Source organism: Callithrix jacchus, chromosome 1 (genome assembly GCF_049354715.1).
Source record: "Callithrix jacchus isolate 240 chromosome 1, calJac240_pri, whole genome shotgun sequence".
NCBI classification, from domain to species: domain Eukaryota; kingdom Metazoa; phylum Chordata; class Mammalia; order Primates; family Cebidae; genus Callithrix; species Callithrix jacchus.
The window spans coordinates 65,011,277-65,037,672 of NC_133502.1; the positions used below are offsets into that span (position 1 = coordinate 65,011,277).

The 26,396-nt window shown below is 40.0% G+C and overlaps 1 protein-coding gene and 1 long non-coding RNA gene across 14 annotated transcripts in view; one reads left to right on the top strand and one right to left on the bottom strand.

Annotated features, from left to right (window-relative positions):
- The window catches only part of RNASEH2B (ribonuclease H2 subunit B), a 125,823-nt gene extending 104,569 nt beyond the window's left edge, over positions 1 to 21,254 (bottom strand). For 6 of the 13 annotated variants that reach the window (XM_035297754.3, XM_008991671.5, XM_035297737.2 and 3 more), the window contains exons 1-5: positions 20,919 to 21,254; positions 8,238 to 8,309; positions 6,152 to 6,259; positions 5,039 to 5,115; positions 794 to 908 (exon numbers count right to left, since the gene is read on the bottom strand). In XM_035297754.3, the coding sequence (XP_035153645.1) occupies positions 794 to 908; positions 5,039 to 5,115; positions 6,152 to 6,259; positions 8,238 to 8,309; positions 20,919 to 20,982 (436 nt within the window). In that variant the 5' untranslated portion in view covers positions 20,983 to 21,254. Of the gene's footprint in view, positions 1 to 793; positions 909 to 5,038; positions 5,116 to 6,151; positions 6,274 to 8,237; positions 8,310 to 10,832; positions 10,929 to 11,035; positions 11,192 to 20,310; positions 20,420 to 20,585 lie in introns of those variants that run through there. The other 7 variants (XM_078348033.1, XM_078348028.1, XM_078348065.1 and 4 more) reach the window with 7 other exon arrangements.
- Positions 21,024 to 25,781, top strand: LOC108591259 (uncharacterized). The gene is made up of 2 exons (XR_001911132.4): positions 21,024 to 21,255; positions 22,827 to 25,781. It is a non-coding gene; the product is annotated as an uncharacterized LOC108591259 (long non-coding RNA).
- The last annotated feature ends 615 nt before the right edge of the window (positions 25,782 to 26,396 follow it).

Consider the following 26,396-nt stretch of genomic DNA (forward strand, 5'->3'; position numbering starts at 1 on the left):
CTTTCTCATTAAGTATTCCTTATGCTTGAAATACAAAACAGGTGTTTAAACATTGATTATATGTCTTAGGAGAGGAAAAATTTATCTGTTTTAGTGAGAGACTGTGGAGTAGGTAAACTGAGGCAGGTCCAGTAGAAGCTCATTAATGGGATGTGCTAGTTGAGACTTAAGAAATCCCAGATGGATAAAATTTACCTTTGGAATAGAAATAAAGACAGAGCTCACCAATAGTGATCATTTTAACCAGAAGTTCTGTAATATTTTGGTCTCAGGATACATTTACACTTAAAATTATTAAGTGCAGTCATTGCTCAGCTTGTCACTGACCCCCATTAGCCTGGGCACAAAGTGAAGAAAAGGACAGTGTCTTACTTACAAGTATATAGAGCTTAGCACTAATGTGCAACATACTGTTTTTGGTAGGTGCTCAATAAATACTTCCATCTATTAAGGTACAGGTTCTATGTAATTTTACAATGAGAAATCTGAGGCAGAAGTCAGCTGAGTGACTTCCCTGATGTCACAGAACTAGTTCAAAGAAGTGAGAGTGAAGCCACACTTTGTGATTCCTGTCCTGTGGGACACAGGCACAGACTGCCATGGTTGTAGTTCCAAAGACTAAATACTCCAAAGCAATAGAGGAACAGTGCTGGCAGTGTTAGCAAATCTGAATGACAGGTTTCCTTATGGCCAACATAGAATAAGCCTTACATTCAGTGGGCCTGTAAGCAGCCACATTCTTAGGCAAGGCCTATCCTTTCTACCAACCATAAGCCTTTAAGTTATACCATACCTCTTTCCTCTGTCACATGGTGAAGTAACTTCTCAAGTCCAGGAAGTTTCAGCAACAAGATGCAATTCGGAAACACATTATCTACCACAACTTGATCAAGGGGCTGAAACTTCCCCTGAAAAAACACTTTAGTTAGTTGGAAAGCAAGCATTTCATTCAACAGACATACAGAAAAAAAAAAGAGAAAAAGATACGTTACCTCACGGCTGGGCTTTTAAACTTAGTACAGAGCCGCCTATTCCATCTAAGGAATCCCAACACTGGGACAGACTCTAGGATGGACCCAGGCTCCCTTTAGGAGGCTCCTGGGAGCACAGGGGTCCCAGGCAGCACACCATCTACCTCAGGTGTACAGTCCCCATATGAAACAGGGAACAAAACAATCTGAAAAGCATTGGAAGCCACAGAAGCTTGCAAAGATGGTGGAGACTGCGTGGGGCTAGTCCAACCCATTTGATTTGAAGAACCAGCTGTGGTCACAGAGCAAGAGTCCTGACTATCACACTGGAACAAGTCCAGACTAGGCACGGCTATATATCTGCCTCCCCATCCTCACTCTAGGGTTGATGAAAGAAGCACCCACCACAAAGAGAAAAATATCAAAAGTGAATCTATCCCTGTCAGAGCTGCCTGACTATGCTTCCAAACTTAGACCAGAATAAAAGAAGACAGCCAGAGGGAGAAGTCCTGGGCAGCTGCAGACAGGCTAAATCAGGCTCAGCCAGAGAAGTTCATATGGCCTGGTTGCCAGTGGGCCAGAAGCACAGACCATATGGCTTCAGAACATCAGTCTTCAGAATTAGGTCTAGTTTTTCTTAACTGTATAGTAGCAAGTAGAGGTGACGTTTGTCTAAATTAAGGCATTAGTACCCTGATTTGGGGACACCAGACTGTACCAGATGTATGGCCTTGCCCATGCCCACTTCCAGCTCGCTCTACCTCTCGAATACTGACAACTTCTCCTGAAGACACAAAAATGGCATTTGATCAATTTCTGCAAATGCAGCTTTCTCGGGTTTTAAGGGTAAAATCTTCTCCATCATTTGGGAGCACATGTGGATAGCCTGCCACACTTTCTCTTAGGTTAACTAGTGCCATGAAATGTCTCAATTTAAATGTTCTTATTCCTTCAAATAGTAAGAATAATGCCCAGATTTTTCCCAAGTCTTATTGTCTTTAGATTTCCTACCTTAAATCTATACTCTTCCATGATCAATCAATATGTTAAATATTTGACTACTTTAAAACAATATTTATATGTAAGGAACTACCACACAGTCATGATATAAAATAATTTCATAATTAGTGTTTCATTCTTATTTTTATTTACTATACATATATAGCAGGAAATGTAATAAGCAACCTGCCTTTACTATAAAGCTAGCAGCAGTGGAATATCTAGAAAAAAAAAACAGTTATTTTTACTGATGTTAAAATACATTTTAAAAGAACAGGTCACATATCAAAAGTGTTTGCCAATAATTTTTAACTAAATAGGAAATGATCATGTCTAAAATGTAGAGAAGGAAATAGCTAAACATCTCAAGTGTTACTTTGAAGGGCATTTTTGGCACATGGGAAGATGTGCTTGGGAAGCATGATGGTTTAAAATGAAAGCCAACAGCCACCCTGAACAGCATTTCTGCTTCATTCTGCGCCTGTCAACGTGAGCTCGCCATAGCACCCTGGAGGCACCCAGAGGGCCAGGATAGGGTTAATGCCCCGGAGTCATGGTCTTAATGGGAGGTGGAAAAAATGCTATCAAAAAGAGGAGGGGGAGTCTTAAATTCACATCAATGCGTGTGCTGAGGATGGCTGGTATCCTTCTCCTCATTAATTTATCCTAGAAAACATCACATAGGTGAGCCAACAGGTTTTCGAATTCCTCCCTGAATATTCCCCAGGGCCTTTCTCCTGGAGAACAGGACCATTTCTGTTCTTTAAAGACACGTGGCTTACCAGCCTCACAGCTTGTGTGCTCTTGTTATACTGGCCATCACAATAACTTCCAGATAAGGTACACATGATTAAACAAAGAGATAAAACTTCATTAATCCACAGTGAAAGGCAGAGGGCAGGGAAGGAGGAGACTAAAAGAGGCTAAGCTGCATCAAGAGAAAGCATGCATTGATGCTTTATGACTTTCAGCATTTATTTTGCAACTTAACTTCCCTACCAAATGGAAGTTTCAGGAATTTAGTCTAAGGGTTAAGTACGAGAAATATTTAAGTGTTCAAATTTTATCCAAACTTCAGAGTCCAAAAAAACCAGATTCTTCTAAGCAGTTTGAGTAACACTTATTACTGTAAGTTGTGAATTAAAAGATTTTCCAACTATGGTTGATGGATCCCTGGGTCATGAAGTACTCAAGCTCAAAGCTATTTTCCTAATACTGCTAAAATTTTATCTGCATTTTCACTGTGTGGATATCTGCACCGATGATTCAAATGCAATGGTGGGGAAAACTGCTGGCTCCTTAGCATGAGTCTGGTGGTGTCACCAGACTGTCCTAGTCATCACTTGGATCCTTATCGCCATTTATATGCAGTTAAAAAAATGCCAGTTTCACTTAAGAATATCCTTAAGCAAATAGTAAAAGTAATTAATTTTACTTACATCTTGACCCTTGAACACAAGTCTTGTAAATTCTCTGTGATGAAAGTGAGGCATGGCTAGAGGCCTTTGGCTGCTTAACCAAAGGTAAGCTGATTACCAGAAAGAAGAGCGTGTTGTCCTGGGGCTGCCTGAGTTGCAAGCAGAACCAGCAGCTTTTTCATGGATAGCATTTTTATTTGAAAAATCCACTCTGAATTGTGGTGATTCAGACCCCAGTATTAGTCAGAATGCGAATGATGCGAGCCTGTCATTTCAAAGGAAAGACTGACAGTACTTGCAGCCAATAATAAAATTTGAGTTTTCAAGCAAAAATTAGAATTGTAGAAAATATCTGTGACTATGACAGCTTCTCAATACCTAAAGAGCTTTCTGATGAGATCAGTGGTAATATCAACAAAAGGATGTGTGTGTGTGTGTGTGTGTGTGTGTGTGTGTGTGTGTGTAAAATGAGATGTGTCAACATTTGGAAGATATGCATAACTCAGCAAACCAATATTTTCCAAATGACCAAAGCATAATGTTACAAAATCATACGTAAGTAAGAGGATCCATTTTAAGTGCAAGACAGACCAATGGATTTTAATGTAACAGAACACAGAAAGTTAATTGACAAAGTTTCAGATTCCACCATCGCAACTAAACTTTAAAAAAATACCACTTACTGATATTTTAGGTAGTATTAAAGAATATCCACAATAATCTAAAAAGGCTATAACGTTATTTGTTCCTAACTACAAATATGTATGAGGCCACATATTCTTCATATAATCCCACCAAAATAACATATGGAAACAGACTCAGATATAAGATATCAGATATAAGAATCCAGTTGTCTTCTAGTTAAGCCAAACACTAAAGAAATTTGCAAAAAATGTAAAACAATGCCACATGCCTCATTAAATTTGGTTGTTTCAATAAATATGTGCTATTTATGTTAACATGTAGTAGACTTATTATTTTTAACTTTCTCAGTTTTAATTTCTAACAGTGAGTATTGCTAGAACCCACAGAAACATAAGCTCTCTGGAACTCTTAATAATTTTAAGTGTAAATGTATCCTGAGACCAAAATATTACAGAACTTCTGGTTAAAATGATCACTATTGGTGAGCTCTGTCTTTATTTCTATTCCAAAGGTAAATTTTATCCATCTGGGATTTCTTAAGTCTCAACTAGCACATCCCATTAATGAGCTTCTACTGGACCTGCCTCAGTTTACCTACTCCACAGTCTCTCACTAAAACAGATAAATTTTTCCTCTCCTAAGACATATAATCAATGTTTAAACACCTGTTTTGTATTTCAAGCATAAGGAATACTTAATGAGAAAGGAGTGTTAGTTGTTAGGCTTTGTCGAGCAGTAAGCTGCACAGCACAGTGAGTCAGGCAAGACAGAGGTCACAAGCAAGCCAGGGTCAGACTGGATCAAGGGTAAGGCGCTGCTTCTCTGGCCTGCACAGCAGGGCTCTGTCCTGCACTGGCCCGCCCACATGACTCAGGTTTTCTGCAGTCACAGCATTAGATCTGAAGGTAGGATCCACCTTTGGATCATTAAAGGAAGAGAGAGGAGATCAAGCAAAAACAGTTGATTCTGTTTCCTCAGTGTGGATGCCCAAAACTGTAAACTCACCTCCTTATCAGCCTTTATGAGGTAGTGGAGAAGCAGAAATAGAGGGTCCATGGGTGTGGCAAAGTGGAGAAGACCTCCTGCAGATTACGAAAAGGACGAAGGGAATTAAACATCTTGGAAACACAACGTGGTTATTTCACCTTCATCTCAAAGTGAAAAGCATGTGTTGCAAAATACATGTGAAATTCCAAATTCAAATCTCTTTTTATACAGGCCAGAGAGTCTGTGTGATTCTCTCCAAAGGCAGAATGTGCTCTATGAGATTTTACTCCAAAAAGCTTCAAATCCCTGTGTGGAGAGGAGAGCCAAGACCCTGAAATCGATCTTTAACTTTCCATTTCTTCTCTAGAAATCACTTTTAACACAGCCTTCCAACCCCCTAAAAAAAGAGGGGTCAGGAGGAAGCACAGACAGAATGAGAACATGGCAATGTTAGAAAACCCGTCAGTCTATCTATAAAGTTGCAGTAAAACATATTTTCCTGTGCTTTTGAGGACAAAGCCATGGGAAAGCAGTGCCATTCTCTCCATACACAGTCCTTTCTGTGGTCTGTGGGCAGGGGGATATAGGATGCTTTGAATACCCACTGACTGCCCCCAACCCCAGCAATCCCCAGAACATGAGGCAGAACAGTTCTGTTGGCCTACTCTCCCCCTAGTCAGCACTGTCTCCAAATTAAGGGAACACCACAAGAAACTTTGGTGGAACTTTAAAGAAACTTTGTAATGTTCTAGCCTATGTTAGAAGCTATATCAGTATCCAGTTTCAAGGAAATAACATGTTAAAAACACAAAGATCCTCAAAAGAGTTTCCAATCAACACAATATGCACCCCATGTACAAACCTAACTTCTAACTTAGGATGTGTTGTTGTTTTAGGAGACAAAGCAGAGTTGCTAGTTTAAAATTTCCTACTGTCTAAGACACACAGGTGACCTAACCTCAGTGCTCAAATGATCTTTCTGTTCTCCTTGATTAAACCTGCTCTATGTCAAGGAAGGCTAACCCAGTGGCTAGACTCCAAATCCCTGACAGATCCACAACCCTACGTGTGAAGAATGGAAAAGCTGGAGTATGTATTTAGTTATTGGAAATGTTTGCAGCAGTCACATACCTGATTGAACTGATTGATTTATAAACCAAGAATGGTGTTTTTCCTTGAAAAGTTTTACTTCAAACAGCTGCTGTAGACACATATTGAACAAGTAAATGGCTCCTTCTCCTGTTAAGGCAAATCTGTCTTTTATTTGTAAGTTTACAAACACACACACATACACCCCCAAAAGACTATCCAATAGTTCTGAGAAATGTTCATAATATGAACATAAACACACACAGGTCTATACTACACAAACTGATTCCAAGGAAAGCTTTAGCTATTATACATAGATGGTAATTTTCCAGTTCCGTAATCCTTACTGAACTTAAACCAAAAAATTAGAAAGTGCAAGTCATTTATCTTAACTGCTACAAAGCCTGTCCTTAAATCCTCCATCAGATCAAGAGGGAAAACCCATTTTCAAACTATCAAAACACAATGGTTCAGCCACATGACATGAGCTGCCACATGGGTCCCTGCCTGTGGGCAGCATGTGGCTCTCCCCACACAGGGTTTAAAGCAGGAACCAAACCCACGGACCCACAGGTCAACCCTAAGTGAGAAAGACAGACAAGCTTGAAGCCATAGGGAGTAAATAAAGCTTCACTCAACTGGATGAATTTTTCCTTTTCTTTCTTAACCCCCTCCCCCTAAAAAAAAAAGGAGGCAGAAGGGAGTTAAGCCTGTGCACATCTGCATGTTTTATCCCTTCAACTAATGAAACTTTTTTTTTTCTAACCATAGCAGAATCTCTGGAGAGAAGGATGCTGAGTTAACTCTATCTCTACCGTATGCTGGGCATGTGTCCCTGAGGAAGTTCATAAACCTTCCTGTGCCTCTGTTTCCACATCTGTAAAATGGGGACAATACTGAACCTCCTCATAGAGTTTTCTTAAGGATTACAAAAAGAACACATGTAAAATTTCCTAAACCAAAACTTGGCACATGGTAAGAACTCAGCAAATGTTAGCTTTTACTTTTCTACTGCCAATGAAGCAAATAAAAACATTTGTTCTTCTGTTGTCTATGAGCATTTAGATAAAACACAAATTTTAGAAGAGGGCTGGCTTTCTTCTGTACCTGTACTTTTGTTAAATACTTTAGAACCTTTACTGCTACCTAAAACTTCTCTTGAAGAAATATTTCTCACCTCAACTTAGTCTGACATATAACAGAATTCTAAACATAGCTGATCATTACAGTCAATTTCATTTTGAAGAAAAGAACACTGCTCAAGTCAGGAATTTGTTTCTTCTCTTGTTGATTTTATTTACATGTCTCCATAACAAGGCATTCTCCACTGATCCTCCCTTACTTTTACTATTAAGTATTACTGTCACCAGGAGAAAGCTCTAATATGCCAAGTATCAAGTATCTATGCAAAACCTTGTAAGTTAATGGAAAAACAGTTACACACAGAGATAAACACTATCAACCGTATCACTCCATATTTAGAATGTATTTTAATATTTTTGCCTAAAAAATATGAAGACAAAAATGAAAATGCACTGAATATTAAGTTAAAATAAAATTGTTTTTCAATAAAATATGAATCTCTTCAATATACAGTGCTTATCATTAAGAAAAAAAAATCCCCTGACAGAAAAAAAAATGTACTATTTTGGTCAGAACAAAAAAGGAAAGTATAGCTAAAACTGAAACTAATCAAAATCTTGGCATGTCAACTGAAAGCCTTCTGTTTTTGCTTTTTTTTCTGTTTATTTTACTGTATAAGATAAAATGAATATAAATGGAGGCTAATGTTGAATAACTACACTAAAAAAGTTGGCTTAAAAAAGCCAAAGAAAATTCATCTGTTTTTAGGGAGAATTCAAACATGCTACTTTTGAATTTTGCCAGTATTTCTGATGGCTGAACAGTTCCGTGAATTAAAATTATAAGAAGAAATTTTTTTTAATGTTTAGGTCAAATGAATTATCTGGAAAGACTAGCAATGTCATCAGCTTGCTTTCTTCTCCTCACAGAGCTTAGCTTATCTTTATAGGCTATTCAGAAAGAGCAATGATACAACGACATATAAGTCTACACACTTATTAGTCACAACATTTAAGAACATTCAAGTTATGAGACGAGAACCTACCTGAACACGGGTTAACCAGTTTTACAAACATAAGCCCATTTTTCATCTTCTTTGAAGCATCTTTTAAATATTCTAAAAATAAACAGTGAATATTACTGTCTTAATTTGAGTTAAATAGACATTTTCTAGGGTACCATTTTTGATACCTTGTTTCTTTTATTTAAAGGAGTTATTTTCTTAGTGGTTATTCTGGGAATTACAATTAGTATCTTAACTCACAATGTAGTTCAGATTAATATTAGCTTAGTTTCGAGAGTATTTAGGAAGTTTTCTGCACATATTCCTTTTCTTCTTCTCTCCTTTATGCTACTGTCATACAAATTACATCTTTATACATTATAAACCCATTAACACAGTTATCATGATTGCTTTATGTAGTTATCTATTAGACAGAAGAGTTACAAAAATATATTTGTGCTTTTATATCTATTTCTGTATTTATCTTTACTAGTGTTCTTTATTCTTCATATAGATTCAAGTTATCATCTAGTATCTTTTCCTTTTAATCTGAAGGACTCCCTTCATAATTTTTGCGGCACAGGTCTGCTAGTGACACATTCTGTTTTCCTTTATCTGAGAATGTCTTGGTTTCTTCCTCAATTTTTGAAAGATAATTTTGACAGATAATTCTTTGTTGAGAATCTCTTTATTTCAGTACTTTAAATATGTCATCCCACTCACTTCCAGCCACCATGGCTTCTAATGGGAAGTCAGCTGTTAATTTTATTGAGCTGTTACTTTTATTTGATAAGTCATTTTTCTCTTACTGCTTCAAAGATTCTCTTTGTCTTTTCACAGTTCGACTATAACACATGTAGGTATGGGTCTCCTTGAGTTTATCCTGCTTAGAGTTTGCTACATTCATTAGTTGTCCAGACAAATACTTTTTAAAACAAATTTAGGAAGTATTTGGCTATTATTTCTTCAACTATTCCTCTCCTACCCTTCTCTCCTCATCTGGGATTCCCATAATGCATATAATAGTAGGCTTGATGGTGTCCTACAGGTCTCTGAGACTATGTTCAGGTTCAGTTTTCTTTATTCTTTTTCATTCTGTTCCTCACCCTGGATAATCTCAATTGGCCTAACTTCAAGTTTTCTAATTCTTTCCTCTGCCAGCTCAAATCGGCTACTGAACTAACTAGTAAAGTTTTCATTTGTTATCGCACTCTTCAAATCCAGAATTTAGATTCTTTTACAATTTCTCTATTGATATTCTCTATTTGGTGAAACTTCATTGTCATACTTTCTTTCTTTAGACATGGTTTTCTTTAGTTCTTTGACTATGTTGATAGTAGCTGAATAAAATCTTTGTAGAATAAATCCAACATTTCAGCCCCTCAGAGACACTGACTACTTTCCCTTTTGTGTATGGGTCATACTTTCTTGTTTGTGTTAGTATGTCTCATACTTTTTCTTAAAAAAACTGAGCACTTCAGATAATAATAAATGTGGCAATTCTGGAAATCAGACTCTCCTCTCCCAACTCCCCAGGATTTGTTGTTGCTGTATTTTGTAGTCACTGCTGTTGTTGCTGTTTGTTTGTTCAGTGACTTTTCTGGACTAATTCTGTAAAGTCTGCATTTCTTCAAGTGTACAGCCACTGATGTCTCTGTTCAGCTAGCCAGATGATGCTGTGAACCAGTAAGCGATCCAGTCTTTGCTGAGGGTGCTTTGTATGTATGCTGAGGCATGCCTTCAACACGTGGGCACTTTAACCTTCTGCCTTAGCTTGTATTTCTTGCTTTCTCAGGACCTCATGGTCAGTCAGAGGCAAGACATTGAGGCCCTCTCAGGTCCTTCTGAGCATGCATATAGCCCTGCATATGTGTACAGCCTTTTAATCCCCTAGGAATATATTAGAGTTTTTTAAAGTCTCTTATGAACATCTTGTTCCTCATATCTTATCCTTAAATTTTTAGCCAGGTTTTTATCTGCACAACTGGTATTGACCCCTCAGAAGCTGCAATGTTAAATGATTGTCACTGACTGTATTTGACAAGTACCCTGAAGATAGGGCTGTTCCCACAGAGCAAGCTCTAAGCACCAAGGTAGGTCAAATAACAACCATGCCTGGCAAATGAGACTTTTACAAGGAGCTGTGAGAAAAGTCAAATAGGGACAATGCTCTGGGAATGGGACTTCTTAAGGATCTTCCATCCAGGCCTATCCTATCCAGTGGTAAAGGCTGTTGGTTTTTACAAGTACCGTGTTTGTAAGACCGCTGGTTTTCAAGGCTACTGCAGAGTTGAGGAGAGGAAATGGGAGTAGTTCAAGTTACAATCCCACAAACCCTGCTGTTCCTAATAAGATTCAGCAGATTTTCTTGAATAAACACTTCTTACACTGTTGGAAGCCTTTGGCTAATTTAAGGGGTTCTGAAAAAGTTGATTTTTGCTATCTTTGCCAGCGTTTTCACTGCTTTTATGGGAGGGTGGATTTACCCTCACTGAACTTTGAAGACTTGCTATGAAAAAAAGAGCTCATTTACTTTAATACTTCTGATAAATTCCTTAGTCTATAGCTGGTATTAGGCATACAAAATTACTTGTGACTATAAATTAACTCTAACAAAGTTAAAGAGTTTCCATTTACTTTGGGAAAATTCTGGGTCATTTCATGGGCCAGCTTCTCACCCAACAGGTTTGGAAGCTCCATCCTTTTTCTAACTTCTAGTCTCTCTGACTGCATCTAGCACAGGTGAAGAATAGTTAAATTAATTAGAGACGAAAACCCTGCTTTTAGAGTAATGGGAAAGAATTAGGAGAGAGTATAAGGGTCATGATCTATGAACCTACTTTTAACTATGTCTATTTCTTCAGTGATGTCAGCACAGAAAGAACACTGGACCTAGAGTCAAGAGGGGTTCATACTCCAGTCTCAGTTCCTCTCCTGACTCAGCAGTGTGACTCCATTGTAATACACTCAACCTCTCTGTAGTTCAGTTGTTTCATCTATAAAATGGGTGTAATAATAATTATTTTACATGTTTCTGTTAGATTGAAATGAAGTGTATGTGAAAGTACCTAGAACATGTAATAAGTAATCAATTAACAATCAGTTTCCCTTTCCTCAACTACACGGAAAAAGTCAAGAACTTCTAGAGAATAATATGATCAAAATGTAAAAGTCACAAAATCCAAGCACAGAGTTGCTTAAGGGCTTAACAATTAGTCTTCCAAGAAAAGATTAAATTAGAATCATTGTATCCTGTTTAAAAGCCAGAACACAATGCATTTTACATATAAAAATCAAGATAATGTAAAGTACCCGATAGAGTTTCTGGCACATGGGATGTACTCAATAAACATGACATAAATGCATTGTTCAATTTTATAAAAAACTCAAGAAATTATAAAAGCAAGTTTTGAAACTTAAAGAGTCAAACTTCACTTGTCTAGAAAATTTGCTCATGTGAGACACCTTCTTCCAAAACTACACTTCCAACTCTATTTTTAAGAGCAGCTATACACTTTGTCTTTTTTACTCTTTTCTCTCATCTAAGAGATAAGTCATGCTGGCTAAAAAAGTATTTTTGCAAAAAAAGGAATACCTCAGATAACTGAGAAGCAGCTATCAGTCTTGCTGACAATTTTGGGTTTAATAATATGTTAAACTTCCCAATTATCTCAAGCTCTGCCCCTCTGGTTCCTTATAACTAACGGATTCCACAGTAGTTATCTCATAGTCTCTATATTCTCTGTAAAGACTGGTCACCATTAACTCTGGCAGCAAATCTTCTGTTGACCATCCTGATCCAAATACCTCAACAGGCCTGGCACAGTGGCTCACACCTGTAATCCTAGTACTTTGTAAGGCTGAGGTGGGTAGATCACTTGAGGTCAGGAGTTAGAGACCAGCCTAGCCAATATGGTGAAACCCCATCTCTACTAAAAATATGAAAACCAGCAAGATGTGGTGGCACATGCCTGTAATCTCAGCTACTTGGGAGGCTGAGGCATAAGAATCGCTTATTAGAATCGCTTGAACCCAGAAGGCAGCAGTTGCCGTGAGCCAAGATCACACTCCAGCCTGGGCAATAATAGAGCAAGACTCTGTCAAAAAAAAAAAAAAAAAAAAAAGAAAAGAAAAACCCTCAACAAACAAGGAAACTCTGATTGCTACTTTCCTGACATCTGTACTTTAAAGAAAACATAACAGTGACAAAAAGAAAACTGTGTCTAATGAATGTAAAATAAAAGATAACAGCTAATATGTATTGGCCATTTACTGTCTACCAGGCACAGTTTAAGTCCTTTATATTGGACACATAATAGGTGCTATATTAATTTCCACTTCTTTTGGATGAAAAATTTGCCTGAAGGTCAAAGTGCAAGTCAACTGTAAAGCCAGGATTTAAACTCAGTCAACTATAATCAGAGCCAACGTTTTAAACTATAATACTGTAAAGAATTCTTATCTCTTAACTTAAAAAGCAAAAACTGCAGCTTGAAAGCACAATGATCTTTACATGACTATTCTCCTACAATGTAAACATTTAAAACTTTCCCTCCTTTGTCCTGTACTCTTCATCCTCAAAAACCAGCAGGGTCATCTAATCAGCTGCAATCCAGCTACTGCAATCCAGCCAGTAGACCACATAGCCAGGGGGCAGAAGGAAGAGAAAGGACGGAGAGCAGGGAAAATGAAAAAGAGAAAGGGGCAGGATCAAAAAATACATAAAAGGATAGGAGAAACTGGTTGTGGGATATCAGAAACACCTAGTGATAAAAACAGATGAAGTCAAATTTGACCAATGGCAAGAAAAGAAAACTGATCTTTCTATTAGGGTTTACAATATTCTATACATAGCTGCATATACTTCTCCCCATCACCCACAGATATCTGTGACATTTTAATGCTTAAAAATTAGGTTACACCGCATATATCAATGCACAGACTTAACCGATCTGTAATTTTTAAAGTTAGCCACAAAGTATTGTACAAGCCAAAATGGAACATGATTTTTCATCCTCAGACCATACAGTATAGGTTGTTGTACAGTTGATATGAAGTTATTTATCAAGCAGTTTTTTCAAACTTGGCAGCTCTTTCGTATCCCTCTCTTGGTTAAGACAAGTTTCTTCACAGCATTTGAAGTTCAAAGACACAAGAGAAGCAAGAGAGAGACAGCCAGCCACCTTTTTGCCAATTGTTCTTATGACTTGGAATCAATGGACATTTGTTCTTGAGCCTGTCTGATTTTTGGCATAGAGGAGATAAGCTCTGAGAAACATACACCCATTGTTACATGGAAGAGAAAGTACAGACATCAAAGTACCATTCACTTTATTTTTAGATATCACATCAAGGCTATTCAGGTTTCTTAAGAAGATCCAACAGAAAAAGAAAAAGAGAGATGAGATTATCACTCTCACACTCATGCAATACTACGTCCTAAATAGGTTCCAGTTCATTTTCTTCAGACTTCAGCCATCAGAATATATTCAGACACTCCCCCTCCCCCTGCCCCCAGCACCCTCCTATTTGCCAGATACTTCCTTGGAAACACTTTGGTAGGATACAAACACAATGCATGCAAGACAAATCAGCATAATTTTTAAGTTACTAGCAGCTTCCAGGAACACTAATTTCAGTAATAACTATATGCCTTCCTTTCCCAAAACATTAGCACTGCTGTCAGAGATCTGGGTCATTTTCCTGGCTTTGAAGCTCTTTGTTTCCTCAAAGACTACAAGAGGCAAACCAAGAAGGCAAGAGAGGCACGTACCAGGAAAATTACGTGATTACTGAAGTAATACGTTCCTCTAAGCATAACTTTCTTTTGAAGCTTTGGAGAAAAAAAAAATTAGAAACTAGCCTTCACCAGGACCATAGAAGACAAATCTCCATTCTTTCAGGGTTGTCCCTATTAATAACCATGTTTCTAAGAATGGCCTGTGCACTGGAGAAGCCAGTAAAAATTTTCAGGTTCACAGCCAACTCAGAGCCACAAGGACCAGCAAACATATTGCGATGGAGCATGAACTATGTGGGAAGCAGGAAAAATTTTGGAGTGCTAGAAAAGACAGACCTGACTGGGGTGACAGAGCAACCAGGACTGGCTCCAGGGGAGGAGGTATATCTGGTCCCCAGTCAAACTGAGAGCAGGGAACTTCAGCCTTTCCCGGTCCTCTGGTCTCTCCCACAGTGACGAGGTATCATTATTCAGTCAGCAGAGTGACCTCTGGCACATAGCAGGAGTCCTGGAAAATGACTTCAGAGAGCTGACAGTCTCTGCCACAGGATTTCTATTGTCTGTTGACAGATTATTTGACTTCTCTGAGTCTTGGCTTCTTGATGTGCAAAGTGGTGATAGTAGGGCTTGTCTTAACTGCTTCCCAAGGTCATCGAGAGGGTCAAATACAATTATCTGAAAGTGTACTGCAAAGTTATAACAGCTAGAAGATGTAGGCCTAGAAGCTGGGCTTCCTAAAAATTATATAAACTTTTACTAAATGAAAGCAAGTGTAAGTTACAGCTAGTACCCAATTCTCCATACAAATAAACCTCTCCCATACCTATATACAAGCCAGACAAAGAGACTACAGCAACTGAGAAACCCCTAATGTTGGCCTTAGGCAAGGCAGCTCACGAGTGGCTGAGTTTTCTGGCCAGAGCTCAGAGTCCCACTGGTGAATGGCGTGATAGCTAGTTCATGTGCTGTCTATCCTGTACCCTTTCCTTCCTCAAGAAAAGCACTCTTTATCTTCAAGCACCCACTTTGTCCTCCTCCTGTCCCACCATGTGTTTACAGTGAAGCCTGTCCTCCCTGGCTACAATTGATAGGGGGGGAGGGTGGGACAGCATGTGACCACAGGAGGACCAGTCAGAAGGCTGTTTTGAAAGGTTTCAAACTGGAACTAAGAGGAGAGGCCCCTCCCAGCAGACACCAGGAGATCCGAGGCTTGGGAATCATGTGAAGCCTGTTTTCCACTAAATGGAGGAAGTCTGTTTGAGAAGAGGAAGTTTACACTCAGAGAGGCAGAAACCCTGAACTCCTGCTGCTGCAACACCCTAGGGCCAGATAATGAAACAGGGACCAGAACATCCCTTACATCCCCTTGCCACTGGGTGGCCCATGCTGCTTTAGCAAACAGTCATCTTTAGGAAAGGAAGTCATGAAGGTAGCTCTGAACAAAAGCCTGGAAATCCTAAGTGACATACTCTATTTGGAGGTCGTGCTCTGAAGCTGAGGGCTGAGGTGCCCACACTGAGAAGTGAATGGCCACTCATGCAGAACACACTTCAATTCTCTCCAGCTCCTGCCATGTATTAGGTGTTCAATACATATTTATATAAAAATTCAACTTAAATGAATAATCACGATGAAATGTGCAGGTGGTCAAAGAGGTACCTCTAACCTGGGCAGTAACAAGAGAGACCCACGGGAAGGCTTCCTGGTAGAAGTGATAAACTGAGCTGGGTTTAAAGGATAAGTAGGAATTTGCCAGGTAAATAAAGTGAAGAGCAGGCAGGATTCTAGGCAGACACAAAGTCAAGACAGAGAAGTTGGGCTGGAGCAAATAGCTTAGCTTTGTGGAAAATAAAGTTGAACAGAGCGTTGAGGAAAGAGGAGAATTTGGATAGAAGTAGAAGGGGAGGAAAAAGCAGAATAAGCAAAGACATTGCAGGAAGAAATGGAATGTGAGACTTCTATTTGTTCAGTAAATATTTATTGAAATATCTACTCTGTCCCAGGGCCAGGGCTAAAACCTTGAGGTGTAGGAAAGCTTATGAGTAACTCGAACCACAGATAACAACCCCACGAGACTGGTATTCTCCCCACCGTAGAGATGATGAAAGCGAGGCTTTATAGTGAGGAGGCAAACTGTCCAAGGACATAGAGCTAATAAATGGCATAAATCTGGTTTTTAAGTGTGTTATTACAGCCAGGCTTCAGAGCACACTGACTGAGTCGTTTGCTCCTCAGCATCACAGTTAAAGCTCAGAGGATGTGGGAGAATCCATGCAGTCCCTATTCTGTTACTCAAATAAAAAATCATGAACACTGCTTGCTTTCCTTTAATGAATATTTTTTTTGTGATCTGAAGGATAAATATGTGGGAGTCATGAGTTCTTACTCATAAATATCCAAGTATTTTGGAACAAAACTAAGGGGACAAGATCAGGCTCGAGAAACAGCCTGATTATACCAACTAGTGACTGATACAGTCCATCCACTTCAGAACGTGCTCAGATAGACAGCAAGGGAAGTGGATCCAGTGGCCATCTGAGAAAGGTCAGTCAGGTGCCACCAAAAAACATTTCGCAAAAACAAAGCCAGACTGAGGATTCGCGTGGAAAATGTTAAACATGCTCCATGCTGGAAAACTTGGAGACTCCTACGTTGCTAACTGCCTGCAGGAGACTATTTGGCAAATGACACAACTTCCAAAAAGCTGAGCTTAATTATTCCGACGTTGTCTAAAATCAGCATTTGAATTCGCCAGGTTCTCTATCATTTGCCAAGTGAAGTTCACCTCTTCTGGAAATAAGGAAGCTTTCGGCCCTCAGGTGTATTTCTAAACAAAACATATACATACATACTGTTCTGACAGAGAACAAAAATCCTGCTGAAGTTTTGCTCGGAGATTAACCATGTGCCATTAGGTAAAGAAGGGAAAAGAGTGGTTTTTAGGGTCACTGAAAAGCCAATTAAATCTATATTAGTTCTTCCTTTGCCATACACTTTAAACTTTTACTTTTTTTTTCTTCCACAAAACAAGAGGCATTTCTTTTGGGCTTATAAAAAGCTATAATTATGCCAGTTGGTGGATCAAAAAAAAAAAAAAAAAAGCTTCAAGACTATAATCAGAAAAAACATTAATATAAATTTTCTCCATCATTAAATAAGAAAATTAGTTTTCCCTTTTAAATTTTTTTTAAAAAACGTTTAATTAGAACATAGTTCTAATGCATGAATTTACACAATCCTTCCACATCTATTTTTGCATTCCACTTGGAGAGACAGCTCTGGCATAATCATTTGTGATTAGAATGATGCCTCATATAAAAAGCTATTATTGTATTTGAAATGTCTAAGGTAGGCAGGGATTCTCATCTCCCAAAAACAGGCCATCCTTTAACTCCAAGAAACTACTTTCTGTGGGGAAATAAGTAAGTGCAATCTTTCCTAAAATACTTTTTAACATGTATACTCATGAAATAAAGGGGGATAACTTTATTGCAAAACTTGTCTCTAACTGAAAATTCACGTCGAGGTCCCGTTTCCCCTCAGGACTTTTTAATCAGGGAACTGATTAAGGAACATCTTAATCAGCCTAAGTGAATCCAAGTGAGTTTTGCTCTTTTGTTTTAATGGACCTGAAATGATTTCTCTTCTTTTTTTTTTTTTTTTTCATACACAATGTTAGGGTTTCCCAATTAACATTTCCTTGGAGATGAATTCAATTAATTGTTCAGCCCCCAACAGCAATAAATGCAGTCTTCTATCCTATAGGCAGTGAATCAGGTGACTTCTCACACCTGGGTGCATCCCAACTTAGTAATATTAACAAGAAAAATGGACTTCAGAAAAATATTAAAAATATGACTCAAACATTTACTTTTAGGATAGAAAAAGAGGGACGGGAACTTTTACTATTTTCCAAAAAGTAAAGATGTTAATGGCCTCTTACAGAAATTAAAACTGCAAAGAGGTTAGTATTCCCAGGCCATTTTACGGAAATATTGAAAACCATTCCAAACTAAAAGATATGCTTGCCTTGCTGAAACGGGAAATGGTTCTGTCTTCACCCATCTATGAAAACCAACATCCCAAGTCTGAATATCTCACAAGTATCTCTTCCAAGTTCCAGATTTGTTTATCTGAGATAGTCAGCTTCTCTAAACAAACTGAAAACTAGAGGCAAAGATACCTAAATCAAACGTTTAAATATATCCTTCAAGATTTAACACAGTGCTGTGGCAGGCAGCTCGGTGAACAGCATGAGTTAAATGTTGGAAAAAAGTATCACTGCAAGGTTAGGCAGCTTTACCCTGTCTCATGGATAAACCCCTTCAAAGTTCTGTTTGCCTGTGGGTTCATGTGCTCACTTTTCAGTATACAGAGTAAGTTCTTCAGAGCCCAAAAGTTTTCTAAATCTGAATAGAGACCACCTCCACCAAATACTTCTGAAAAATGTTTAGTAATCTTTGTTTACTTTAGTAAGGACCCAACTTTACTGGAGTATGGTGGTCCCTCAGCCGAGGGCATATGGTTTCCTACTCCTGAATGTGTAACTAAGCAGGCTGATTTCTCATCTTCTGTAAAAGCCAACTACAGCTGGGAAGATGAGCCTCATACTCTGCACTTACATGCACTTCCTTGACCATATAAATTCTGGCCCAGCACAAAGTGAGCCACACATGAGGCTGCCCATTCCTATATCCCAATCCAGTTCCCAAAGGCTGGTCTTTACTGCAGTGGTTCCTGGCGTGGGGGCAGAGGTTTTCGGACCAGCAGCATCAGCATCTCCAGGGAATGCACATTCTTTGGCCCCAGCCCAGGACCTACTGGACTGAGGCCCAGCTCCCCAGGTGACTGATGCCCTCAAGTTTGAGAACTACTGTTGCCCTGCAGTCGCTATAAAACCGTGTTGTACCCTCAGAGCCTGCAGGTGGCACTAAAGTCCAGAAGGAAAAATTGCAGGAGCTGGTAGCTCAAGTTTTTAACTGTTAAAGTTCCTGCCAGCCTGACCACACAGCTCTTTCTAGCAGTTCCCAACAGCTGCTCAGCCTCCTCCAGTGCCTTAAAAGGTCACAGTAGATCTCAGCTTTGAACAGAAACTCGACTAAAACTCTTCTCACAACCCACAATTTTCAGGGATACAATCAATATTTAATTCTTTTGCGGGTTTTGTGTTTAATACAATAAGGACACAAACACACTTTTAAAGTGACGATCTCAATACTGATTAAACTGAACAACAAAATAAGCTCAAATTATCAGCTATCGTGTATATCTGAATAATAATAATACACTTGATTCTGAAAGAATGATTAGAGTTCCTTCCCTGAAAATCTAATTGTCTTGATGTGACAAAGTGAGAAGAAAGGATGATTTTTCTAATCAAAGCATGTATACAAGCAGCCCTTTGCGAGATTCTGTCAAAAGCCCGAATTTCACATTAGCTGTTTTATCACCCCAAACATTTTTATTGAGGATGTGTAGCAATGGGAACTCTCAGACACTGCTTATGGAAATATAAATCAGTATAACTACTTCGGAAAACCATTTAACAGTGTCAACTACAGCTAAACACGTAGGGACTTACAACCAGCCATTCCACTCCACGGTATACATCCTAGAGAAATGAGTGCCTACGTTCACCAAAAGCCGCCTAAAGGAATGTTCTGAGAAGTGTAACTTGTAATAGTTGTAAACTGGAAACAACCCAAATGTCCATCCACAGTAGAGGAGATAAATAGTATGGCTATTCATACAATTAAATAGAAGCAGCAATGAAAAAACCAACCAAACAACTGCTACAACATGAATGATTTTCACAAACCATGGATGAATCTTTCAGAGTGAAAGAAGCCAGACACAAAGGGGTACACTCTTATCCAAACAGGCAAAACTTATCTCTGGTGACAGAGGTCAGCACAGCGGTTCCTGGGGCTATCTAGGAACAGGCATGAGGAGCTATTGGAAAGGGTCTACATCTTGAACTGGGGGATGGTTACTGGGGTAGGGTATATGTATGAAAAGTTCAGTGAGTTGCATACTTAAAATTCGTACACTTTACGTATTCTTTGTGTAGCGGCAAAAAATAGTCTTGACAGTCTGTCACGTAAAAATTTTCAATGATCATCAATAAAACTCTAAATACCTGGGAAAGTATGTTTGTATCAGAGTATATTTACTGCAACGAACACTCTGCATTTGCTGAGCTAAACTAAAAATTTAATATAGTGAACAGATTTTCCTTTTTTCCAATGTTATACATTTATAAAAAGACCAAACCTTTCTGGCTTGCACTCCCTAAGCCACATTCCTTTTACTCTGTCACTTAATGGGTCCTTCTTTGTGTGGCACTGGCTGTCCACTGTCCCACGCCTCACATACCCTGGATGGCCGGTCATCATCCACACGGGGGGCTGAAAGGACCGACTCCTACACTCCTGTGGTCATTATCCTGCTGAATTGCTTTGACCCACCCTTGGCCTAACATCGACTCCCATCCCTCTTCCCTCCTGCCTCGCCACCGCAGGCCTGTCCCTTTGCTTTCTTGTAAAAACCGGGCACTGTCCGAGGCCACTGCGAGCCTACTAGATCCCTGGTTCCAACGCAGTAGGATCTCAGAAGCAGGGCCAGCTGCGAGGTGGGGGACACCAAGTTACCCCCAAGGGCAGAAACCTCCGGGGCCAGCAGAGCACCGGTGACGCGGAAGCCGTGTGCCTCCCGGCAGGCTGGGTCGGCTTCCGCCCGCCCACCCGAGCCACCGGGTATCAGAGCCAGGGAAACACGCTCGATCCTTTTCAGCGCTTCCGGGTTTGAAAACCGCGGCTGGCTATGACGTGTGACCAAGATGCGGGGCTAGTTGTCCAGAGGGAATCCCATCCTGCGCCGGGCCAGGTAGTGGGAGCAGCCAGGATGCAGGGCGGCGCGCCCGAGGTCATAGGCCGCTCCGCCAGCTCTCTGGCAACCCCAGCCGCCCGGGCACGCGTGTTTACCTGGAACCAGGAACACGTGCTGCCGGGCGCCAAACCCGTCCCCGCAGTCCACGCCGGCGGCCATGCCGCCCGCCTCTTCCGGGGCGCCGCTGGCCTCAGCCTCCCAGTCCCGCCGAAAATGGCGGGAGAAGGGTCTGTTCCAGATGGCACGGCGCGCAGAGGGGCAGGCAGAGCCCGGGAGGAGGCCCGCGGGCCTAGTTTCCTTTCGTTTCCGGGACCAGCCTGCTGTTAGTGTTACGTTTTTAAATTTAGCGCCAGGAGAGGCGCTCTGAGTACCGGCGCGGGGCCGCAGGCAGCGGGAAGGGTCGGCGGCCTCTCCCTCGCAGCTCTGCCAGTGGTAGGTGCTCACCGCGCGCCGCAGGGCGCCGAGTGACGCGGCGCGGGGCGGGGTCGCCGCGGCCCTATGCTCTGTCGCTGCACCCAGAGGCCCTCCGTGGTCGAGCGACCGAGCTAGGACCAGGTCTGCGGGGTGTGGGTCCGGAGGACGAAGCTAGTCGGTCTTAAGTACATTAGCAGTCACATCGGAATCTGAATGCAACTTATGCATAGTCCCCTAATTATTTGTGAATGTATCTTGGTCATCAGTTTCATTCTGTGTTATTAATGGCAGAATATGTGCGCATTCTGAGTTATAAGGGATGTCCTCAATTTGGACTTCGTCCTCATCACTAAAAAGAGGTGCACAATTTGGGGCTCAGAATATGAAGTTGTTATTTTAAAGAACTTTGTAATGAGTTAAAAATTTAGACATTTAAAAGGTGATATTTAAAAAGTTAGAGCTCTGAAATTTGGGGATTTAAACCTTAAAAAATAACATTTTAATTGAAAAAGTGATGTTTGGTACGTAGTTTTTAAGAAGAAAATACATACTCCTTTCATACTTTTGAGAAAAGCATGGGCCAGGCACAATGGCTCAAGCCTTTAATCCCAACACTTTGGGAGGCCAAGGCAGGCAGATCACTTGAGGTCAAGAGTTTGAGACCAGCCTGGCCATCATGGTGAAATGCGGTCTCTACTGAAAATACAAAAATTAGCTGGGTGTGGTGGTGCACATCTGTAATCCCAGCTACTCGCAAGGCTGAGGCACAAGAATGACTTGAACCCAGGAGATGGAGGTTGCAGTAAACTGAGATCCCACCACTGCACTCCAGCCTGGACTACAAAGCTAGACTCTGTCAAAAAAAAAAAAAAATTCCACAAAAGCTTAAACAATTTTATATATATATATATATATATTTTTTTTTTTTTTCCCTTAAAGAAAAGCATGATGTCTCTCTTTTATCCCAGATCCCCAATCTCCCTCCCCAGGGGAAACTGTTAACATTTCTTGTCTATTCTTAAAGAATTTTTCCATGCAAAAACAAGTTAATGTCTTATTTTTGCACAATTGAAAGAATAATATACATAACTCAGGAACTTTGCTTTTCATGTTTAATCTTGAAAATAATTAAATTTAGCAGCACTAAATTTATCTCAGCCCTCTGAAAACGTTTTTAACTTCAAACCTGTTTCCCATGGTGGGTGAGACAAATACAGCTGCAGCTGATTGCAGGACACAGCTGGTGGAAAGGAGGCCTTTCTGGCTGAAGAGAGGCGCTGCTTGCCAATTTTGGGGCGAGGAGCAGCAGATTGGTACTGCTCTGATCTTCTCTCTCCCCCAAAACTGTAGAAGATGCTGTGGTGTATAATACAAGTCTCTGGGCACACCATTGTCCCTGGAGGATGGGATCCAAAACCTCCAGTGGATGCCTAAAACCGGAGATAGTACCAAACCCTCTGTATACTGCTTTTTCCTTTGCATGTCTATGGCAAAGTTTAATATGTAAATTAGGCCTAGTAAGAGATTAACAAGAATAACTAATAATAAAATAGAACAATTCTAACAATGCCAACATCACTATCTTCCAGCTACCAAGTGACTCATGAGGAGGGGAGCTTCTGCAGTGTGGATCTGCTGGACCAAGGGAGGATTCAGGTCCTTTGCAGGATGAAGCTGGATGGTGCAAGATTTCTTCACACCACTCAGAACACTGCACAATTTAAAACTTAAGAATTGTTTGTTTCTGGAATTTTCCATGTAATATTTTTGGACCAAGGTCAATTGGGGGTAACTGAAACCCTGGAAAGTGAAACTTGAAATAGGGGGAGCTACTATACATGACAAATGTTACCCAAGATTCCCTTGCTCAGATATTCATACCCGTTTTTATTTTTCTCTGATCCTTTCCAGCCCTTGGCTGTATGAATGTGTATCTTTGTGGTTGTCACAGTTTAGACTATTTTGTCTGCTTTTCTCACTTAACAGTGTCATAAGCATGTATCCCTTCATATCAAGAGCTATCATTGTTAATGGAGGCATGATATTTAACATTACTGGTATAGGATTAGTTATCCATTCCCTAGTATGCAGTAAGTATTTAGATTATTTCAAACTGTTATTATAAATAATGCTACAATGTTTATTGTATATGGATTGTGTGTACAGCAGTGTGACACAGTGATTGATGTGCATATACACACATAGATGCTTTGTATCTAATGAAAAAAAATTAGATGCAGGAAATTATTTTTAGCAGAATACCATGTAGGTTAATTTAAAAGGCACAAAGAACAACACTATGTACTTTACAAGGATACGTACGTATTTAAGGCCATGTCAAGCACATTAAAAAACATGGGTGTCTTTACATGTAGCCAACAAACATGAAGAAAAGCTCAACATCACTGTTCGTTAGAGAAATGCAAATCAAAACCACAATGATATACCATCGCATGCCAGTCAGAATGGCAGTTGTTAAAAAGTCAAGAAACAACAGATGCTGGTGAGGCTGGGGAGAAACAAGAACGCTTTTACATTGTTGATGGGAATGTAAATTAGTTCAACCATGTGGAAGACAGTGTAGTGATTCCTTAGAGATTTACAATTAGAAATACTATTTGACCTAGGGATCCCATTACTGGGTACATACCCAAAGAAATATAAGTCATTCTGTTATAAAGATACATCATGTGTATGTTCATTGCAGCACTGTTCATAATAGCAAAGACATGGAATCAACCCACATGTCCATCAGTGATAGACTGGATAAAGAAAATGTAGCACGTATACACCACGGAATACTATGCAGCCACAAAAAGGAACGAGATCATGTCCTTTGCAGAGACATCCTTAGCAAACAAATGCAGGCACAGAAAACCAAATACCACACTTATAAGTGGGAGCTGAACAATGATAACACATGGACCCAGCGAGGGAAACAACACACACCAGAGCCTGTCAGGAAGGGTGGTGGAAGAGGAGAGCATTAGGGAAAAGAGCTAATACATGCTAAGCTTAATGCCCAGGTGATGTGTTGATAGGTGAAGCAAACCACCATGGCACACATTTACCTATAACAAACCTGCACATCCTGCACATGTATCCTGGAACTTAAAAAAAAATGGGTGTCTTTAAAATGGCATGGAGTGGGAGAAAGAAATGGGTAAGGAAGGAGGAGCAGGATAAATTAAATGAGAAGGCCAGGCTCACATGGGCAATGGTCAGGGTACTCTGAGAAAACAATGAACTCTGCCCTTTCTGTAAATAATTTCCTTTATCATTTAAAAAAATTATGTAAGTACCTTTTTGAAAAGGAGACCATTACTCACAGACTGACTCCAGATCCCCATTGTCTTCAAGGTAAAGTCTAAAGTACTAAGCTTTGAACATACATCCCTTGAGATATGGTCCTACCTGGACTCCCCAGCTGCAGTTTCCACCACCTACCTCCCTCTCTACCCACTCCACAGTATGGCAACAGGGAACTGCCTGTGGTTCTCTCCTCTGTCACATCCAACATTTGGTATTGTATCCCCAAAGCTGAGACCATCCTGTTCTCCACAAGCCTCATTCCTTTCCTTCTCCCTCACCCTTTACCACTGCCAGGACAACTGTCACTCATCCATCAGGTCTCACTAAGTGCCTTCTCTTCCTGCCTCCTCATACCATTCCCAAGAATAAACGAGAACCCTCCAATTTCACCAGCTAGTGGAACCAGTCAGTTCCTTGAGGGAAGAATAACATCTAGAAATTCACCACTATATTGGCAAAAAATTACAGTGATTTCACTGAGTACTAACTGTGCTGAGCACTGCACTGAGCAGTTAATTCGGATGATCTCTTTCAGCCCTTCAACAGTATTAAGGGTATTATTGTGCTTACCCACATTTTACAGAGGAAAAATGTAGAGTCTAGAGAGATCAAGTACCTGCCTATGATGACAGGACTAGCAAGTGGCTGAGCAGGAATTCCAACCCAGGCCTTAGGACTCTAGAGATGGGGCTCTTCACTTTCCTTCCTTCCCTGGTGTCCCTATGCCTGGGACAAAGTAATATGGAAACATAGCGTGTGCTGAGCAAATATTTTTCAAGTAAATATTTATGCAGATAGCTAGGCAGTCGTGGCTTCTGGTATTCCCAATTTTAAAAATGAAAACAAATTGATTACATCCAATATATCATAAAATAGTCTGTGAATTACTTTCAGTACTAATCTGTACTAGTTACACTAACAAGAGTCAAGCAGGTTGTTCTTCAAAGAATAAGAAGGCAGCAGCAACTTTAACACCTGTGAGTAGAAAATCAGATAGTCTTCTAAATGCTGGAAGCAATACATGTTTGGTTTTTAGTAAAAAGGAAAAAAAAACTGGGTGAGGCACAGGAGAAAAATTCAGTGCCAAATAACCTTTAGCAATGCTTAGTGGTAATTAGAGCAAGGAGACATTGTATTAAAGGTAATGGAAGAAATTTTCCCATCTATATTGTTAAAAACCTGTAAGAATGTTTCTTTCAAAGCAAAATTAAAATTAAAATCCATGTTTATGATTATTTCTCTCAGGAGAAAAGGTTGTTCTCTTTTACCAAATTTTTCTGTCATCAAATGCTCATCAAGTGACAACAGAGAAAGCAACATAGTCCTTTAGCATCAGATTGGGAGAAGACTCTGCTCTTGAAGTATCAACTATGTAGAAAGGGGGCAGTGAGTATGAGTAGCACTGAATCATTCTTTCTGGGAAGAATATTCCCTTTCTGTTCTCTCATAACTAACTCAACCTAAAATTGAATTGTATTTGGCAGTGTGACAGAAGGCACATACAAACTTGTGAGATTTGCCCACTATAGGATAAGAATGACTGGAGCTATTGGGGAAGGAAAAAGAGCAGTCCTTGACACCAAGAAGCTGTCCTGGCTCTCACAGGTAGACCCTGTGATTCTCCCATTAGATGTGAACCATCACAGAAAGCCAGCCTCTGACCAGGCTACTTTGAGACAGTGATTAAATAAGACCAAGCAAGGGCAATTCATAATTTTGTCTAAGTACAGACAAAAGGAAGTCACTGTGCTACCCATGAAGCATCTCTTGACCAAAATGAGTGTTACTTCTTTACCAATGACACTTTTATTCTCACTAGACTTTCCCCTTTCGATAAGAGTCATTGA